The 20,160-nt window shown below is 44.8% G+C and overlaps 1 protein-coding gene across 1 annotated transcript in view; it reads left to right on the top strand.

Moving 5' to 3' along the window:
* Positions 1–20,160, top strand: part of LOC112069370 (microtubule-actin cross-linking factor 1, isoforms 1/2/3/4/5-like) — a 278,447-nt gene that overhangs the window by 85,638 nt on the left and 172,649 nt on the right. The window contains 1 exon segment of the mRNA XM_070438520.1: positions 13,789–13,850. Coding sequence (XP_070294621.1) covers positions 13,789–13,850 — 62 coding nt within the window.

A 20,160-nucleotide genomic window follows, 5' to 3' on the forward strand; every position in this document is an offset into this window, starting at 1 on the left:
TCTCCCAGCTCTTACTGACACCTACCCATGAGCCCCTACCCATGAGACCCCTTTGTTTCCATTTACTAGGGCTGTCCCCGACTAAAACAAATCTTTGTTGACCGAAAGACCTCTTCTTTCGACCAATCGATTGGTCCAAAATGTTCCATGTGTATGTTTCCATAGACACACCATATGTGTTTTTAATAAAATCCACTATATGCATTGAGCTTGTCTCATGCTTTAAACACACTGTCTGATGAAATAAGACACAAATGACAAGAGATCAAGATTTACTCTCCAGTAGTTGCCCGGTATAGACCACATGAGGAGTCTGCTACTTAAATTGGCATTCCACTTTTTTTTTTTTTATCTTACCATTTCTACCAATCTGCGTGCCAGTTAAATGCCCATTTTCATAGAACATATTTCATTTATAATGATATCTTCGTATCTCCAAATCATTGTTTTGTGGGTAATCAAAATTTGTTCTAAATGAAAATGATACTAACCTAAAAAGTGTAACAAATAACCAACATAAAGCCAACAAATAATAACATTTAAGCCTGCAGGTAGAAAATGTCCTGATGAAGAAAAGAAAAAAAGGAAAAAAATGGTATACAATATTCTGGGCCCTCAGTTTCCCACGCCAGTGAGCTCTGGACAGATGCAACTGTAGGCTATTTGAGCAAGGGACAAGAAGTAGTCAGGTAGGCCTATTTTATGACATTTCCACTGGATCAGAGCATGACACTTCACTTTCACGCTGGTTAACGAAAGGGAGAGAGCAGTCAAGATTTTTCAAATACATTTCGGAACTATTGTCATTCGCAATGGATGTGAAAACATACTTTGTTTGCTTGCTGGCTGTTTGAGGTGAAGAAAAAAAAAATACTCTGAGAAGCTCCACAGTTCATTAGTGGTGGTGGGTTAAGCCAATCAGAAATGCTATCAGATCCCTAATGGGCACGTTTATATGCCTACATTTGCACGCAGGCCAGATAGTTTATAGGCCTACTTCTATGCGTAATCAGGTGCGCGTCCTTACTCAACATTGACAGGAGCGCTCCAAACAAAAGACAATGAGTAAATTGACAAAACTTGTAAATGGTATGAAATAAACCAAAACTTGTTTCTCACAAGAGTAGCACAGGTTGTTCACTCTGCAAACAACATGTCCACTCCGACAATGAGAACGGTAAAAGACGGGAATAATAATATATTGAATGCATTAACAGAAATTACCGTAACCAAACAAACATTGTAGATAATTATAGGAATTAATGGTAAATGTAGTACTGGTGATATACTGTATGTAATGGGGATGGGGACCTATAGCCTATCAACCAGACCACTAATTGGGGTCAGCACTACGATTTACTTTAACCAGCATCTTCACCCACTGAGTACCGACCGACACCAGATGTCCATGGACGTTGAAAAGTAATTGAAAGTTGGTCAGTCCACCCTGGCCTTGATGTTAACGTCCACAGACGGACTGGACCAAATCTGAACCCATCATAGACGTACAGTACCAGTTAAAAGTTTGGACACGTACTCATTCAAGGGTTTTTCTTTATTTTTTCAATTTTCTACGTTGTGGAATAATAGTGATGACATCAAAAGTATGAAATTACACACATGGAATCATGTAGTAACCAAAAAAAAAGTGTTAAACAAATCAAAATACATTTTATATTGGAGATTCTACAAAGTAGCTACAGTTGAAGTCGGAAGTTCACATACACTTAGGTTGGAGTCATTAATAATTGTTTTTCAAACACTTCACAAATTTCTTGTTAACAAACTGTAGTTTTGGCAAGTCGGTTAGGACATCTACTTTGCATGACAAGTCATTTTTTATCCAACAATTGCTTACAGACAGATTATTATCACTATGTATCACAATTCCAGTGGGTCAGAAGTTTACATACACTAAGTTGACTGTGCCTTTAAATAGCTTGGAAAATTCCAGAAAATGATGTCATGGCTTTAGAAGCTTCTGATAGGTTAATTGAGTCAATTGGAGGTGTACCTGTGGATGTATTTCAAGGCCTACCTTCAAACTCAGTGCCTCTTTGCTTGACATCATGGGGAAATCAAAAGGAAATCAGCCAAGACCTCAGAAAAAATATTGTTGACCTCCACAAGTCTGGTTCATCCTTGGGAGCAATTTCCAAACGCCTGAAGGTACCACGTTCATCTGTACAAACAATAGTACACAAGTATAAACAACATGGGACCACGCAGCCGTCGTACCGCTCAGGAAGGACATGCGTTCTGTCTGCTAGATAAACGTACTTTGGTGCGAATTAATCCCAGAACAACAGCAAAGGACCTTGTGAAGATGCTGGAGGAAACGGAAAACAAAAGTATCTATATCCACAGTAAAACGAGTCATATATCGACATAACCTGAAAGGCGACTCAGCAAGGAAGAAGCCACTGCTCCAAAACCGCCATTAAAAAGTCAGACTACAGTTCGCAACTGCACATGGGGACAAAGATCGTACTTTTTGGAGAAATGTCCTCTGGTCTGATGAAACAGAAATATATCTGTTTGGCCATAATGACCATCGTTATGTTTGGAGGAAAAAGGGGGAGGCTTGCAAGCCGACGAACACCATCCCAACCGTGAAGCACAGGGGTGGCAGCATCATGTTGTGGGGGTGCTTTGCTGCAGGAGGGACTGATGCACTTCACAATATAGATGGCATCATGAGGAAGAAAAATTATGTGGATATATTGAAGCAACATCTCAAGATCTCTGCGGTCAGTCAGGAAGTTAAATCTTGGTCGCAAATGGGTCTTCCAAATGGACAATGACCCCAAGCATACTTCCAAAGTTGTGGCAAAATGGCTTAAGGACAACAAAGTCAAGGTATTGGAGTGGCCACCACAAAGCCCTGACCTCAATCCTATAGAAAATGTACTGAAAAAGCGTGTGCGAGCAAGGAGGCCTACAAACTGACTCAGTTACACCAGCTCTGTCAGGAGGAATAGGCCAAATTTCACCCAACTTATTGTGGGAAGCTTGTGGAAGGCTACCCGAAACATTTGACCCAAGTTAAACAATTTATAGGCAATGCTACCAAATACTAATTGAGTGTATGTACACTTCTGACCCACTGGGAATGTGGTGAAAGAAATAAAAGCTGAAATAAATCATTCTCTCTACTATTATTCTGACATTTCACATTCTTAAAAGAAAGTGGTGATCCTAACTGACCTAAAACAGGGAATATTTACTAGGATTAAATGTCAGGAATTGTGAAAAACTTAGTTTAATTTGGCTAAGGTGCATGTTAACTTTCAACTGTAACCTTTTGCCTTTGACAGCTTTGCACGCTCTTGGCATTCTCTAAACCAGCTTTACCTGGAATGCTTTTCCAACAGTCTTGAAGGAGTTCCCACATATGCTGAGCCCTTGTTGGCTGCTTTTCCTTCACTCTGCGGTCCAACTCATCCCAACCCATCTCAATTGGGTTGAGCTCGGGCGATTGTGGAGGCCAGGTCATCTGATGCAGCACTCCATCACTCTCTTTCTTGGTCAAATAGCCCTTACACAGCCTGGAGGTGTGTTGGGTCATTGTCCTGTTGAAAAACAAATGATTGTCCCACTAAGTGGAAACCTGATGGGATGGTGTATTTCTGCAGAATGCTGTGGTAGCCATGCTAGTTAAGTGTGCCTTGAATTCTAAATAAATCACTGATAATGTCACCAGCAAAGCACCATCACACCACCTCCTCCATGCTTCAGGGTGGGAACCACACACGAGGAGATCATCCGTTCAGCTACTCTGTGTCTCACAAAGACAGGGCTGTCGGAACCAAAAATCGCAAAATTGGACTCCAGATAAAATGACAGATTTTCACCGGTCTAATGTCCATTGCTTGTGTTTCTTGGCCCAAGCAAGTCTCTTCTTGTTCAGCCATAAAGCTCTGATTCACGCAGTCTCATCTGAACAGTTGATGTTGAGATGTGTCAGTTACTTGAACTCTGTGAAGCATTTATTTGGGCAGCAATATCTGAGGCTGGTAACTCTAATGAACTTATCCTCTGCAGCAGAGGTAACTCTGGGTCTTCCTTTCCTGTTGCGGTCCTCATGGGAGCCAGTTTCATCATAGCGCTTGATTGTTTTTGCAACACTTGAAGAAACTTTTAAAGTTCTTAATTTTTTATTTTATTTTTTTATTTCACCTTTATTTAACCAGGTAGGCTAGTTGAGAACAAGTTCTCATTTGCAACTGCGACCTGGCCAAGATAAAGCATAGCAGTGTGAACAGACAACACAGAGTTACACATGGAGTAAACAATAAACAAGTCAATAACATGGTAGAAAAAAGAGAATCTATATACAATGTGTGCAAAAGGCATGAGGTAGGCAATAAATCGAATAATTACAATTTAGCAGATTAACACTGGAGTGATAAATCATAGAATGAACATGTGCAAGAAGAGATACTGGTGTGCAAAAGAGCAGAAAAGTAATAAATAAAGCAGTATGGGGGGGAGTAGGTAAATTGGTGGGTAGTTTACAGATGGACTATGTACAGGCTGCAGCATCGTTAGCTGCTCGGATAGCAGATTTTTAAAGTTGTTGAGGGAGAAAAGTCTCAACTTCAGAGATTTTGCAATTCGTTCCAGTCGCAGGCAGCAGAGAACTGGAAGGAAAGGCTCAAATGAGTTTTAGCTTTAGGGATGATCAGTGAGATACACCTGCTGGAGCGCGTGCTGCGGGTGGTGTAGCCATCGGACCAGTAACTGAGATAAGGCGGCACTTTACCTAGCTTAGCCTTGTAGATGACCTGAGCCAGTGGGTCGACGACGAACATGTAGCGAGGGCCAGCCGACTAGGGCATACAGTCGGCAGTGGTGGTCGTATAAGTGCTTTAGTAACAAAACGAATGGCACTGTGATAAACTGCATCCAGTTTGCTGAGTAGAGTGTTGGAAGCTATTTTGTAGATGACATCGCCGAAGTCGAGGATCGGTAGATAGTCAGTTTTTACTAGGGTAAGTTTCGGCGCGTGAGTGAAGGAGGCTTTGTTGCGAATAGAGAAGCCGATTCTTGATTTGATTTTGGATTGGAGATGTTTGATATGAGTCTGGAAGGAGAGTTTGCAGTCTAGCCAGACACCTAGGTACTTATAGATGTCCACATATTCTAGGTCGGAACCGTCCAGGTGGTGATGCTAATCGGGCGTGCGGGTGCAGGCAGCGAACGTTGAAAAGCATGCATTTGGTTTTACTAGCGTTAAGACAGTTGGAGGCCACGGAAGGAGTGTTGTGTATGGCATTGAAGCTCGTTTGGAGGTTAGATAGCACAGTGTCCAAGGAAGGCCGGAAGTATATAGAATGGTGTCGTCTGCGTAGAGGTGGATCAGGGAATCGCCCGCCCGCAAGAGCAACATCATTGATGTATACAGAGAAAAGAGTCGGCCCGAGAATTGAACCCTGTGGTCCCCCATAGAGACTGCCAGAGGACCGGACAACATGCCCTCCGCATTTGACACACTGAACTCTGTCTGCAAAAGTATTGGTGAACCAGGCAAGGCAGTCATTAGAAAAACCGAGGCTACTGAGTCTGCCGATAAGAATATGGTGATTGACAGAGTCGAAAGCCTTTGCCAGGTCGATGAAGACGGCTGCACAGTAATGTCTTTTATCGATGGCGGTTATGATGTCGTTTAGTACCTTGAGCGTGGCTGAGGTGCACCCGTGACCGGCTCGGAAACCGGATTGCACAGCGGAGAAGGTACAGGTGGGATTCGAGATGGTCAGTGATCTGTTTGTTGACTTGGCTTTCGAAGACCTTAATGTTCCGTATTGACTGACCTCATTCTTAAAAGTAATGATGGACTGTCGTTTCTCTTTGCCTATTAGAGTTGTTCTTGCCATAATATGGACTTGGTGTTTTACCAAATAGGGCTATCTTCTGTATACCCCCCCCCCCCACCTGTTCACAAGTAATTGGCTCAAACAAATTAAGAAAGAAATTCCACAAATTCACTTTTAACAAGGCACACCTATTCATTGAAATGCATTCCAGTTGACTACCTCATGAAGCTGGTTGAGAGAATGCCAAAAGTGTGCAAAGCTGTCACCAAGGCAAAGGGTGTCTACTTTGAAGAATCTCAAATATAAAATATATATATATATTTGTTTAACATTTTGTTTGGTTACTACATGATTCCATATGTGTTATTTCATAGTTTTGATGTCTTCACTATTATTCTACAATGTATAAAATAGTAAAAAATAAAGAAAAACCCTTGAATGAGTAGGTGTGTTCAAACTTTTGACTGGTACTGTGTGTTTTGACTGATCGACTGCAGACATAACCTTACGAAACCAAACATGCGTCCGCATTGCGCCGGTTATTCCTATACGTAGATACACAGCTTGTCCTCCAGATGTTGCAGTCCTAATAAGATTTACACATGCCCATTATCAGAGTCTTTACAAGGCACAAGGAGCCCAAATTCAATCTATGCTAATATGATGACCGCTCCTCCAGAGAGCTACCAGGGGAGCCCTGGTAATTGGGGAAGGATTATGATGCATACAGGTGCGGAGTATCGACACAGGTTTAGAAACACAGTTATTTGATACACAAGTGGTTTGGAAATTTGTGAATATTGCAGGTGTATATTTTGGGGAATATCGCTTCATGTCATGGTGTGGTTGATTTTAAGATTTGCTATAGGAGTTAATTGACTATTTATAAGGCCTATATGGTCATAGTAAAGAGGATGGAGAGGGATAGATGTGAAGAGAGGAGGAAGTTGTACCAGCCACTGCTGACGGAGAAGGAGAGCGATGAACAACTCTGGGACATTTTGATGACTGTGTGGGAAGGGAGAAAGTGTAAGGAAAATGGAATGAGATCACACTAAAACATGGAGAAGAGAGAAGATTGATTCGAACAGCTGCAGGAAGAAGAGAACTTGGGGAGCAGTGACTTCCTCTGTTTAATTGGAGGAGTGGAGCGATGAGGGGAGAGAGATTAGACGTGATAGCGAGTGAGGGAGGGATGGAGGGAGAGAGAGAGAGAGGGATGGAGGGAGGGAGCGAGGGATAAGCATACTGCGTGGCGTTAAGAGCGTAAGCTCTGTCTGGTATTTATAGTTTGGAGGGCCGAGGGAGAAACGGAGCAAAGGAACAGCTCTCTCGCTCTATAAACGCAGGAGAGAATCATCCTTAAAAGTAAGAGTGGAGTGAACAGATGGAAAGGCACAGAACAAAAAAAGAACGAGAGATGAGGATTGGATATGTGGAGAGATTAAAGAGGTCACTATAGGAGGAGGAAAACAAGGCTACTTGAGTGACACACCGTCAGGAAGAGGAGGAGAGGACGAGTGTGTTTTGGACCGTTCCAACAGAGTGTGCTGTCGTTGTGTGTCACGAGTGTGTGCGCGTCACTGCTGCCGTTGGGGCCGACTAGGTGTGTCGTGTCCAGCTCTTTTGTATGCGAAACTATAGGTCTTAGTATTTCCGTAAGAAACTACAGATTAAAACCAGCGTGTGGACAGGGCAGCCATTGCTGTGACGTCTCCCGCTGACTCTTAGCGCTAATGGCACTGTTCAGCTCGCGTGTTCATAGGCCTTCACAGTGTTGTTCTACGAAGCTTAAAAGTTGCTGCAGCGGTTTTTGCTGACTCACCGTTTCAGTACTACTATTGATTTAGTTACCGTTGCCTAAATTGAACCATGACGGTGCAGAAGTTATTGTAGGGGCTGGCATTTTGAAAGGTTTTGACTCTTATCTCTGCAGCATCGACAGATTTTAAGGGAAAATGCCGTTGTGTCTAGGGAATGCTTAGTCATAGAGTGCTGAGACAAAAGTGTTTTTGTTCCGGTCTGTGAATGTTAGTGGGTGTGTGTGTGTGGTTCCATGGGAGGGTGGTTCTACGCTGAAGACCCTCCTTGTTTAGTGGTAGCTGGTGCTTTTGCCAGTCTGTATAGAACCAGCCTGGAGAGGAGTCAAGATATCTGACCTGCTCATACACACAGATACACACCACAGCCCTTACCCAAAGCATAGAATGATACAAATATCTCATTGACCAAGGCTGCTACTCAGATTATTATGATTATCTGAAGTAGGGTTCTCTCTCTTTCTCTCTCTCTCGCTCTCGGGCTGCTTTCCTCTATTTATTCAATCAGATGACACCACAAGGCTTTGCAGATCTTTTTGTGATCAGATGAGAGGTCTTAAACCCGCATAAAACACTCACTGGCAGAAAGCACCACGACTGGTGTCTGCACTGGACAGCCAGGGGGTTTCTTCTGGGTTTGTGGTAAATTTGTGTTCCCAGGCCAATAAAGAGGAAAGAGAAAGAAAAATATGATATTCATCTTGGTTACAGTCTAGAGCTAGCAGTGTCTGGTTTCTGTTAGTCAGGGAGGTGTGTGTGTGTGTTCACATGGCAACCGACTGGAATCAAAACACTGGAGTCTGCCGATTGCTTGAGTGGATGACATCATCATAAAGGGACACTTCCAGGACTATAAACGAGCACGTTCTCTTTTTGACTTCCTTATCATCTACCTCAACCAGCGTTTCTCTACAAGTACTTACTTCCTTTGCTCTCGAAGACCGAAGAAGGAAAAACCATCTCATTTACAAGTGTCAACGGCAGACAGTTTCCTCAACCTGCTGTTGCCACATCTCGACAGGATACAAATCTCAACCGGAGGACTGCAGAGACTTTTAAAGAGCGAGAGAGAGAGGCTGCGTGAAGGAGGGAGAACCGCAGCTCTGAACCTGTTCTGCAGAGCCACAGCTTGACAACTGCATGTTAGTTCACAAGGTGTCTGTCTTGCACCAGGAATAGTGTGAACGAGAAGGAGAGAGAGACTATGCGTCAGACCAGTGAGGTAGCAGGGGACAGGAGTGCCTGAGGGAGGGCGAGAGAACAAGAGTGGTAGAACCTTGGAGAGGCGGTCCTTATTTGCCGGAGGGCCGGGCAACCTGTGACTTTGACACACACGTGTGACTGCTCCGGCGAAAGAGAGCTGGTCTAGAGTTTTGAAATGGCAGCGACAGCAGGACTGGCGGAAGGAGAGAGGGAACAAGGGAGCGACAGAAAGAAAGAGGCGACCCAGAAATACGTCCCTCTGCTTGCCTGAGACGGCGGGAGACTAGTCCGTTTTTGGGAGAATCAAATTCATTGGAGTAGACTCTTTTTTTTGTTGACATTTGTGGAAACTGGAATAGCCATTTGTTTACATTGCCTCTCTGGTTTGATACCTGACTTTGGAATGACACATGTGGACTTGCACTGGGGGAGAAGTGAGGAAGTGCTTGTAGGAGCCAGGTAAAGGAAAGAGGAAGGGAAATATAGAGAGGTGAAACGGTAAAAAGAAGGATGTGGCAGGACTACCGTAACGAGTGCAGCCTCAATGCTCACCTGCACTCGCTCATGTGCTGTGCAGGTCAGTGCCAGTTCGGGTTGGTTCATGTAAAGTGTAATGCGTGTGTTTCTGAGAGCGACCGTATGTGTTTCTATCTAACTTTATACAACAGGTGGGTCTCATCCCGAATACTGATTGGTTAAAACCGCATTCAACATAGTCTCGGGCCTAACAACACCCGTACCAATATATCCTCCAAACACTGGCTTCTCGGGCCTTATCACTTAGAGTATGCATGTGTCAAGCATTGTACAGTCGGAAAGTGTTCACATAGGCGTAATAAAATGTGTGTGTGTCTGTGTGTGTAGGCTGTTATCGTGTGTGTCCTGTGTTTTGTACACTGGTAAAGTTGTCTGTACTGTTGACAACTCCTTGTGCTGTTTGTGCACTATAATTAACCAATGTTGTTTATAGTGTGAAGACAGTAGTGGTAGTGCGTGAGCGTAATATCTGTGTGTTGTATTTGGACAGTGTGGCGGGGTGTATAACGCTGAACAAGGTCTCTCTGTGTGGTGAAATGTGTGCCTCCCTGTGGCTGTCACACATACAAACACAGCACACACACCAACCACCTTGTTGGTTTGTAGGCTCCCCCCATGGCAATAGGGCTGTGACTGTCATGGAATTTCGGGTGTCGGTGATTGGCGTGTCATAATGCGGTCATCGACATAGCCGACTGGGTGGAGGGGCACAACATTAGCATAGAAAGAACCTAGGTCTAACTGTCGTGCTCATAGGCACGTGAGTCTCAAGTTTGGGGAAGTACATTTTCACCTCAAGAAATGCAAAGCATTCCATTTGCATACTTATGAAAGTTATGATTTCCTTAGGTAATTAGTAAAATGAATAGTCACAATTTAGGCTAATAATATAACTCCATCACAGTTCAGTGGCAATGGACGTGTCCCCACTGGCAGTTGTCAATGTGGCGCACCATGTTAATTCCTGTCTCAACCTCTAGGGGGCACCATGCTTTTTTTATACAGTGCCTTCGGAAAGTATTCAGACGCCTTGATTTTCCCACACATTTTGTTAGGTTACAGCCTTATTGTAAAAATTATTACATCGTTTTTTCCCCTAAATCTACACACAATGCCCCATGATGACAAAGCAAAAATAGGTTTTTCGTAATTTAGCTAATTTATAAAAATAAAAAAACATATCGCATTTGCATAAGTATTCAGACCCTTTTATTCAGTACTTTGTTGAAGCATCTTTGGCAGCGATTACAGTCTCGAGTCTTCTTGGATATGACGCTACAAGCTTGGCACACCTGTATTTGAGGAGTTTCTCCCATTCTTCTCTGCAGATCCTCTCAAGCTCTGCCAGGTTGGATGGGGAGTGATGCTGCACAGCTATTTTCAGGTCTCTTCAGAGATGTTCGATCAAGTTCAAGTCCAGGATCTGGCTGGGCCACTCAAGGACATTCAGAGACTTGTCCCAAAGCCACTCATGCATTGTCTTGGCTGTGTGCTTAGGGTCGTTCACCCGTCTGAGGTCCTGAGCGCTCTGGAGGAGGTTTTCATCAAGGATCTCTCTGTACTTTGATCTGTTCATCTTTGCCTCAATGCTGACTAGTCTCCCAGTCCCTGCAGCTGAAAAACATCCCCACAGCATGATGATGCCACCACCATGCTTCACCGTAGGGATGGTGCCAGGTTTCCCCCAGACGTGACGCTTGGCATTCAGGCCAAAGAGTTCAGTCTTGGTTTTATCAGACCAGAGAATCTTGTTTCTCATGGTCTGAGAGTCTTTAGGTGCCTTTTGGCAAACTCCAAGCGGGCTGTCATGTGCCTTTTACTGAGGAGTGGCTTCCGTCTGGTCACTCTACCATAAAGGCCTTATTGATGGAGTGCTGCAGAGATAGTTGTCCTTCTGGAAGTTTCTCCCATACCCACAAAGGAACTCTAGAGCTCTGTCAGTGACCATCCTGTCACCTCCTTGTCCAAAGCCCTTCTCCCCAAACTGCTCAGTTTGGTTGAGCGGCCAGCTCTTGGTGGTTTCAAACTTCTTCCATTTAAGAATGATGGAGGACACCTGTGTTCTAGGGCACCTTCAATGCTGCAGACATTTTTTGGTACCCGTCCCCAGATCTGTGCCTCGTCATAATCCTGTCTCGGAGCTCTACGGACAATTCCTTCGACCTCATGGCTTGGTTTTTTCTCTGACATGCACTGTCATCTTTGGACCTTATCTAGACAGTTGGGTGCCTTTTCAAATCATGTCCAATCAATTGAATTTACCACAGGTGGAATCCAATCAAGTTGTACAAACATCTCAAGGATGATCAATGGAAACAGGATACACCTGAGCTACATTTCGAGTCTCATAACAAAGGGTCTGAATACTTATTTAAGTAAGGGTTTTCTCTTTTTTTATACATTTGCAAAACATTTTAAAAACCTGTTTTCGCTTTGTCATTATGGGGTATTGTGTGTAGATTGAGGAAATAAAAAATGTAAAAATCCATTTTAGAATAAGGCTGTAACTTAACAAAATGGGGAAAAGGTGAAGGGGTCTGAATACTTTCCCGAAGGCACTGTATACTGTCACCAATAGCAGATTTTTTTGACTACAGAGCCTAACCTAAATGTCGCAAAGAAAGCATAGTGTTTCTACTGAGCGGGCTAGGCTAGCTTAGCAGGTTTGTTAACTGAAGCATGCTTTCCTGTTGAAACAATTTAGCAAGAGAGCATGTTGAAATGCGTGTGTGTGTTCCTTGGGCTTGCCCCCCTCATGTTCATAATGAGTCATATAGTGTGTGTGTGTGTGTGTGTGTGTGTGTGTGTGTCAGCACTGGGGTTGACTGCGTTCAGGTGTTTGACCACTAAAAATATTGTTTGAACAGACAAGCTTTTGAAGTGCAGTCTCGTCAAATATCAGTCTGTCGTTATCAAAAAGAGGCCGCAAACAGATATAAAAGCTCACTAAGACCACTTGTGTTTGCGAACTGGGAAACGTGTGCGAGAGAGTGTGTGCGTTCACACAGGTCTACATACGTTACACACCACATTAAAAACTATCTCCCTCCGCGTGGCCGCTCGGTGTCATAGCGTCACCACAGCAACCACATCAGCTGTGGAGCCTATTAGTGTCGAGTTGGGGAAGTACCAGCAGGAACTATTCTCTGATTGGTTGGCGCAAAGCAGAGAAGGGGAGAAAGCAGTCACTAGGTAGCCATGCTATAAAGAACAAGTGTGTTAATATTGCCAAATATGATATATTCTCATTATAGGAGGTTAAGATATACAGTTTGTATGTGGGTTTTGGGTAGAGGTTCAAATCACGTTAGCTGTTAAATACCTCCACAATTTATGTACTTTCTAACATTGCCAGATAGTAACAACCAGGGAATGCGGGAAGAGGCATTCCATTGGAGGGAGTCGGGTATGAACAGGAAGGCAGGAAACGCAGAGCTACCCGTTTGCATGCCATACATAGAGACCCAGATATGAGAAGAGGAGGCTCCATGGGCTGTGGGGGAGGGGGAGATAACAGCAACGAAGCCTGCCATCAGGCTCTATTCTGGGCATCGCTGTGTCACTCCTCTGGCCTCTGGATGACGCGGTCTGAACTGAGCTCAGAACAGACAAACCGAAATAGGATGATAGAGGGGGAAAAAAGTATGTGTGTGTGTGTGATGGAAAAAGAGTGAGTGAGAGGGAAAGCTGGAGTACATTATTTGGCGCTATTGAATAAGCGCGCACTCGCGTAAAAGATGGTTCACAATTGAGTCGTGGAGTGTGAACAAAAGGGGAGGGTGTGTATAAGGATAATCTATTAGCAGCTCTATGTCCGTCAGTCTTTGGCAGAGGGAACTTTGTGAATGAGAGAACATGTAAAGGACTTGTCAACACTCCTATTCACTATGCAACCCACATTACTGTCAATATAAAGCCATTACCTTATTTTCTCCTCATCAATTCTTACGAAATCACTGTTTAGGTCCAGAGGTTAGCTCACTGGCCTATAATTTGACTGAGGTTAATTGATATAATAGGATCATTGTTCCTCGATGGAGTTTACTGTAGCTGGGTAGAATGACGCTGCAGTGTCAACAAATGTACTTCTCGCACAAAACAAAGGCATGACGAGGCACATTTCTTCCAGACGCTACCAAGGCAGCAGACATTGCTGTTGAGTCCTCCAGTTCAGACAAATAGATTTAGTAGAACACTGTCTGAACCAGACAGCTAGCCTGGTTAAATCTGACTAAACGCTGCACTCCCAGGCTACCAGACCGCTTCAGTATAGAGTGTCACAAAGTGTTTCAGGGCGATGGAGAGTGCGTCTCTAAAAAATACAGTGCTGAGGAATGACGCTGCACTATACGTGTTATATAATGAACTCTCTCCTTTTTCTCCCTCTTGCTCCCTCTTTTCTTCTCCAGATGAGCGAGACAGGGTGCAGAAGAAAACGTTCATGAAATGGGTGAACAAACATCTCATCAAGGTATAGTACAGAATCGCAGCATCATTTTGGGGGTTGGTGGGGGGTTGTGGTGCAATTGGGCACACACACACAAGCAGAGACAGATTGTGTCTCAGGCCATCATAGAAATTAATCAAGTAGAATAGTGGTGCTAGATTATTTGTTAAATTCCACACAGTGCCTCCAGCACTGACTCAGTTTTTGCTTACTGTGTGCCTGTGTCTGGCTAACATTCTTCTCATTACTCTGTGAGAGCAGATGCACTGAGTTAATAAGGCTGTTATTATTTTTTCTAATAGTATGATTAGAGGTAGTAGCAGACTGAGGTGACCAGGTGATATTACTGCGTCTGTCTGGCATTAAATTCATGTAATAGTTTATCTCTCATTGGCATTATGACTGGAAGTAATGACTTTGTCTGTCTCAGGGCTGTTGTCTGTATGGGGTTGTCGGTCTTGGTGCTTGTTTGTTCCGGACTTTCTCTTTTTGTCTGTATGTCTGGGTGCTCTTTCTCTCTCTACGACTTATCTAAAGTATTTATAAAAAATTAAGTCGGTCTGTTAGGGTTGGGCGGTATTCCAATTTTTATATCGACATACTGTCCTTCTTTCATCCCGGGGTTTACGGTATTACCGGTTTAGTACATAAGGGGACGCCCAAAACAACCGCAAAAAAGCCCATTGGGCGTCTATCACCAGAATGCTAACACAATTAGAAGTAATAGCGAATTTCCATGGAGGTTGCTAGCTAAGTAGGCTATGGAGCGCAAACAGGATTTTTTTTAATTGCAAAGACAGGCAGTCCAGCTCATGAAAGGATATATACATACATACAGTTGAAGTCAGAAGTTTACATACATCTTAGCCAAATACATTTAAACTCAGTTTTTTACAATTCCTGACATTTAATCCTAGTAAAAAAATCCCTGTTTTAGGTCAGTTAGGATCACCACTTTATTTTAAGAATGTGAAATGTCAGAATAATAGTAGAGAGAATTATTTATTTCAGCTTTTATTTCTTTCATCACATTCCCAGTGGGTCAGAAGTTTACATACACTCAATTAGTATTTGGTAGCATTGCCTGTAAATTGTTTAACTTGGGTCAAACATTTCGGGTAGCCTTCCACAAGCTTCCCAAAATAAGTTGCGTGAATTTGGCCCATTCCTCCTGACAGAGCCAGGTTTGTAGGCCTCCTTGCTCGCACACGCTTTTTCAGTTCTGCCCACACATTTTCTATAGGATTGAGGTCAGGGCTTTGTGATGGCCACTCCAATACCTTGACTTTGTTGTCCTTAAGCCATTTTGCCACAACTTTGGAAGTATACTTGGGGTCATTGTCCATTTGGAAGACCCATTTCTGACCAAGTTTTAACTTCCTGACTGATGTTGCTAAAATATATCCAATATATCCAATTTTTCTTCTGATGATGCCATCTATTTTGTGAAGTGCACCAGTCCCTCCTGCAGCAAAGCACCCCCACAACATGATGCTTCTAACCCTGTGCTTCACGGTTGGGATGGTGTTCTTCGGCTTGCAAGCCTCCCCCTTTTTCCTCGAAACATAACGATGGTCGTTATGGCCAAACAGTTCTATTTTTGTTTCATCAGACCAGAGGATATTTCTCCAAAAAGTACGATCTTTGTCCCCATGTGCAGTTGCAAACCGTAGTCTGGCTTTTTTTATGGCGGTTTTGGAGCAGTGGCTTCTTCCTTGCTGAGCGGCCTTTCAGGTTATGTGGATATAGATACTTTTGTACCTGTTTCCTCCAGCATCTTCACAAGGTCCTTTGTTCTGGGATTGATTCAAGCAAGAGGACCCGTACATTAGTGTCTAGTTTGAGAAACAGACTCCTCAAGTCCTCACCTGGCAGCTTCATTAAATAGTACCCGCAAAACACCAGTCTCAACGTCAACAGTGAAGTGGCGACTCCGGGATGCAGGGCCTTCAAGCTCGCAGCACTTACACACACCAACTAATTAATGGACTGCTGAATGTTTGTTTTTTTCCCTCTTGCTTTGCTTGCTCTTTTCCATAGCATTACCATCTCTAAGCTACGCAGGAAAGGGCTGAACATAGCTCATATTAAATATATATAGTCTTAGAAATTAAGTTAATTAAAAATCAATAACTTGCTAACATCAGATAACATTCATATATTAGCCATTTCTGAGACTCACTTAGATAATTAATTTGATGATACAGCTGTAGCAATATAAGGATACAACATCTATAGAAGAGACAGGAATGCTTATGGGGGAGGTGTTCCTGTGCATTGGGAAAGACTCTTAAACCTTTTCAACATATTGTTACGTTACAGCCTTATTCTAAAATTGATTACATTGTTTTTTTTCACTCATCAATCTACACACAATGCCCCATAATGACAAAGCAACAATTTTGGCAAATTTATCTAAAAGAAACTAAACTGGAAATTCACATTTACATAAGTATTCAGACCCTTTACTCAGTACTTTGTTGAAGCACCTTTGGCAGCGATTCCAGCCTCGAGTCTTCTTGGATATGACGCAACAAGCTTGGCACACCTGTATTTGGGGAGTTTCTCCCATTCTTCTCTGCAGATCCTCTCAAGCTCTGTCAGGTTGGATGGGGAGCGTTGCTGCACAGCTATTTTCAGGTCTTTCCAGAAATGTTTGAACGAGTTCAAGTCGGATCTGGTTGGGCAACTCAAGGACATTCAGAGACTTGTCCCGAAGCCACTCCTGCGTTGTCTTGGCTGTGTGCTTAGGGTCGTTGTCCTGTTGGAAGGTGAACTTTCGCNTGTGCTTAGGGTCGTTGTCCTGTTGGAAGGTGAACTTTCGCCCCAGTCAGGTCCTGAGCGCTCTGGAGCAGGTTTTCATCATGGATCTCTTTGTACTTTGCTCGATCCTGACTAGTCTCCCAGTCCCTGTCACTGAAAAACATCCCCACAGCATGATGCTGCTACCACCATGCTTCACCGTAGGGATAGTATTGGCCTCGTGATGAGCGGTGCTTGGTTTCCTCCAGATGTGACACTTGGCATTCAGGCCAAAGAGTTCAATCTTGGTTTTATCAGACCAGAGAATCTTGTTTGACCAAGTGGGCTGTCATGTGCCTTTTACTGAGGAGTGTCTTCTGTCTGGCCACTCTACCATAAAGGCCTGATTGATGGAGTGCTGCAGAGATGGTTGTTCTTCTGGAAGGTTCTCCCATCGCCACAGAGGAACTCTGAATTTCTGTCATTGACCGTCGGATTTTTGACCAAGGCCCTTCTCCCCCGAGTGCTCAGTTTGGTCGTGTGGCCAGTGCTAGGAAGAGTCTTGGGGGTTCCAAACTTCTTCCAGCTAAGAATGATGGAGGCCACTGTTCTTGGGGACCTTCAATGCTGCAGAAATGTTTTGGTACCCTTCCCCAGATCTGTACCTCAACACAATCCTGTCTCGGAGCTCTACGGACAATTCCTTCGACCTGATGGCTTGGTTTTTGCTCTGACATGCACTGTCAACTGTGGGAACTTATATAGACAGGAGGGTGGGTTTTCGAAATCATGTCCAATCAAATGAATTTATCACGTGGACTCCAATCAGGTTGTAGAAACATCTCAAGGATGATCAATGGAAACAGGATGCACCTGGGCACAATACCGAGTCTCCTAGCAAAGGGTCTGAATACTTATGTAAATATTTATGTTTTTGTTATTTTTAATCCATTTGCAAAAGTTCTCTAAAATCCTGTTTTTCCCTTTGTCATTATGGGTTATTGTGTGTAGATTGAGGAGGATTACTTCTGTAATTAATACTTCTGTAATGTAACAAAATGTGGGGGAAATCCTGACCTAAAGCGATACGTCTTCAGTCTCTTGTAGTCTAGTATGGAATAGAATGAATCATGCATGTTCCTTTTTCTATTCCTGTCCTATCAGTCTAGTTCCTGTATACTGTTGACGTTCCACCCGGGCGCAGGTGTTTACGTAGCACAGAGTGGCGGTTCAGTAGAGATGCTGACAGATTACAAGTGACATCACCCAGTCGGTCTACCTGTTCCTGTGTTTCTTGGCTCTCTCCGTTCACTGACAATCACCTGACTGCACCCATGTTTATAATGCAACCAATCTCCTCACATCAGCTGACAGACAGGTGGCTGTGGTCGGGGTGTGTGTCGTCATGTGGTCAGGTCCGTGTGTATGGCTGCCTCTGGGAGTGTGTGTGTGTACAGATCAAACACACATCCATATAAACACTGCCCTCACTGTGAACTGTGGTTTTAGGGACCTGTGTTGACAGCTTGCCAGGAACGCAATGACACAACTAGGGCCGGTTTCCCAAACACAGATTTAACCTAATACTGGACTAATAAGCATACTAAATGGAGAATCTCCATTTTAAATGGCTTTTCAGCTCAGAACTAGGCTTAATCTGTGTCTGGGAAACCGGCCCTTAGACACACATACAGTGGACCTATACCAGACAACTGGCCCTTAGACACACACATACAGTGGACCTATACCAGACAAGGCAGGTAGTGTGGTATTGATTGAATAGGGAAGAATATTGAATATTGTTTTTTGAATCTGAGAGGCAGAGAAATGGGTCCAGTAAATTGAGCGAAGGTGGCCTCTGTCTCTCTGTGTCTCTTTCTCTCTCTCGCTCTCTCCTGTCTCTTTCTCTCTCCTGTCTCTCTCTCTCTCCTGTCTCTCTCTCTCCTGTCTCTCTCTCTCCTGTCTCTCTCTCTCATGTCTCTCTCCTGTCTCTCTCTCTCTCCTGTCTCTCCTGTCTCTCCTGTCTCTCTCTCTCCTCTCTCTCTCTCTCCTCTCTCTCCTCTCGCGCTCTCCTCTCTCTCTCGCGCTTCCTCTCGCGCGCTCTCTCTCTCTCTCTCGCGCGCTCTTCTCTCTCTCTCTCGCTCTCCTCTCTCCTCTCTCTCGCGCTCTCCTCTCTCTCTCTTCTCGCGCCTCTCCTCTCCTCTCTCGCCTCTCCTCTCTCTCTCTCTCTCTCGCGCTCTCCTCTCCTCTCTCTCTCTCGCGCTCTCCTCTCTCTCCTCTCTCTCGCCGCTCTCCTCTCTCTTTCTCTCTCTCTCCGCTCTCCTCTCTCTCTCTCTCTCGCGCTCTCCTCTCTCTCTCTCTGCTTCTCCTCTCGCGCTCTCCTCTCTCTCTCCTCTCTCTCGCGCTCTCTCTCTCGCGCTCTCCCTCCCTCTCTCTCTCTCCTCCTCTCTCTCTCTCTCTCTCGCGCTCTCTCTCGCGCTCTCTTCTCTCCTCTCCGCTCTCTCTCCGCTCTCTCTTTCCTCTCTCTCTCTCTCCTCTCTCCTCGCCTCTCCTCTCTCTCTCTCTCTCTCCCGCTCTCCTCTCTCCTCTCTCTTCAGCTCTCCTCCTCTCTCCTCTCTCTCTCTCTTCTCCTCTCTCTCTCCTCTCTCCTCTCTCCCTCTCCTCTCTCTCTCTCTCTCGCGTCTCCTCTCTCTCTCTCCTCTCTCTCTCGCGCTCTCTCCTCTCTCTCTCTCTCCGCCTCTCTCCGCTCTCCTCTCTCTCTCCTCTCTCTCCGCTCTCTTCTCTCTCTCTCGCGCTCCTCTCTCGCACCTCTTCTCCTCCTCTCTCTCGCGCTCTCTTGCGTTCCTCTCTCTGCTCTCTCTCTCTCTCTTCTCTCTCTCTTCTCTCTCTCCGCACTCCTCTCTCTCTCTCTCCTCTCACGCTTCCTCTCTCTCTCTCTCTCTCACCTCTCCTCTCCCTCTCTCTCTCACTCCATCCTTCCTCCTCTCTCTCTCACCTCGGTCGTACACCCCCCTCTCGTGCCCCTCTCTCCGCTCTCCTCTCTCTCGCGCTCTCGCGCTCTTCTCTCTCTCTCTCCTGTCTCTCGCGCTCTTCTCTCTCGCCTCTCCTCTCTCGCTCTCCTGTCTCTCGCGCCTCCCTCTCTCTCTCTCGCGCCTCTCTCCTCTCTCTCTCTCCGCCGCTCTCCTCTCTCTCTCTTCTCCGCTCTCCTCTCTCTCCTGTCTCTCCATCTGGTCGTCTCTCCACCTTTCCCTCTCGTGCTCCTCTTTTCTCGCGCTCTCCTCTCCTCTCGTGCTCTCCTCTCTCTCTCGCGCTCTCCTCTCTCTCTCCGCTCTCCTCTCTCTCTCTCCCCTCTCCTCTCTCTCCCTCTGTCTCTCTCGTGCTTCCTCTGTCTCGCTCTCTCCTCTGCTCCTCTACCGTTCCCTCTCGTGCTCCTCTCTCTCTCTCCTGTCTCTCCATCTCTTTCTCCTGTCTCTCTCTCTCTCCTGTCTCTCACATCTCTCTTCCTGTCTCTCCATCTATCTCTTATGTCTCTCTCTCTCTCCGGTCTCTCCATCTGTCTCTCTTCCTGTCTCTCTCGCTCTCTCTCTCGCAC

Source organism: Salvelinus sp. IW2-2015, unplaced genomic scaffold (genome assembly GCF_002910315.2).
Source record: "Salvelinus sp. IW2-2015 unplaced genomic scaffold, ASM291031v2 Un_scaffold995, whole genome shotgun sequence".
Taxonomy (NCBI): Eukaryota; Metazoa; Chordata; class Actinopteri; order Salmoniformes; family Salmonidae; genus Salvelinus; species Salvelinus sp. IW2-2015.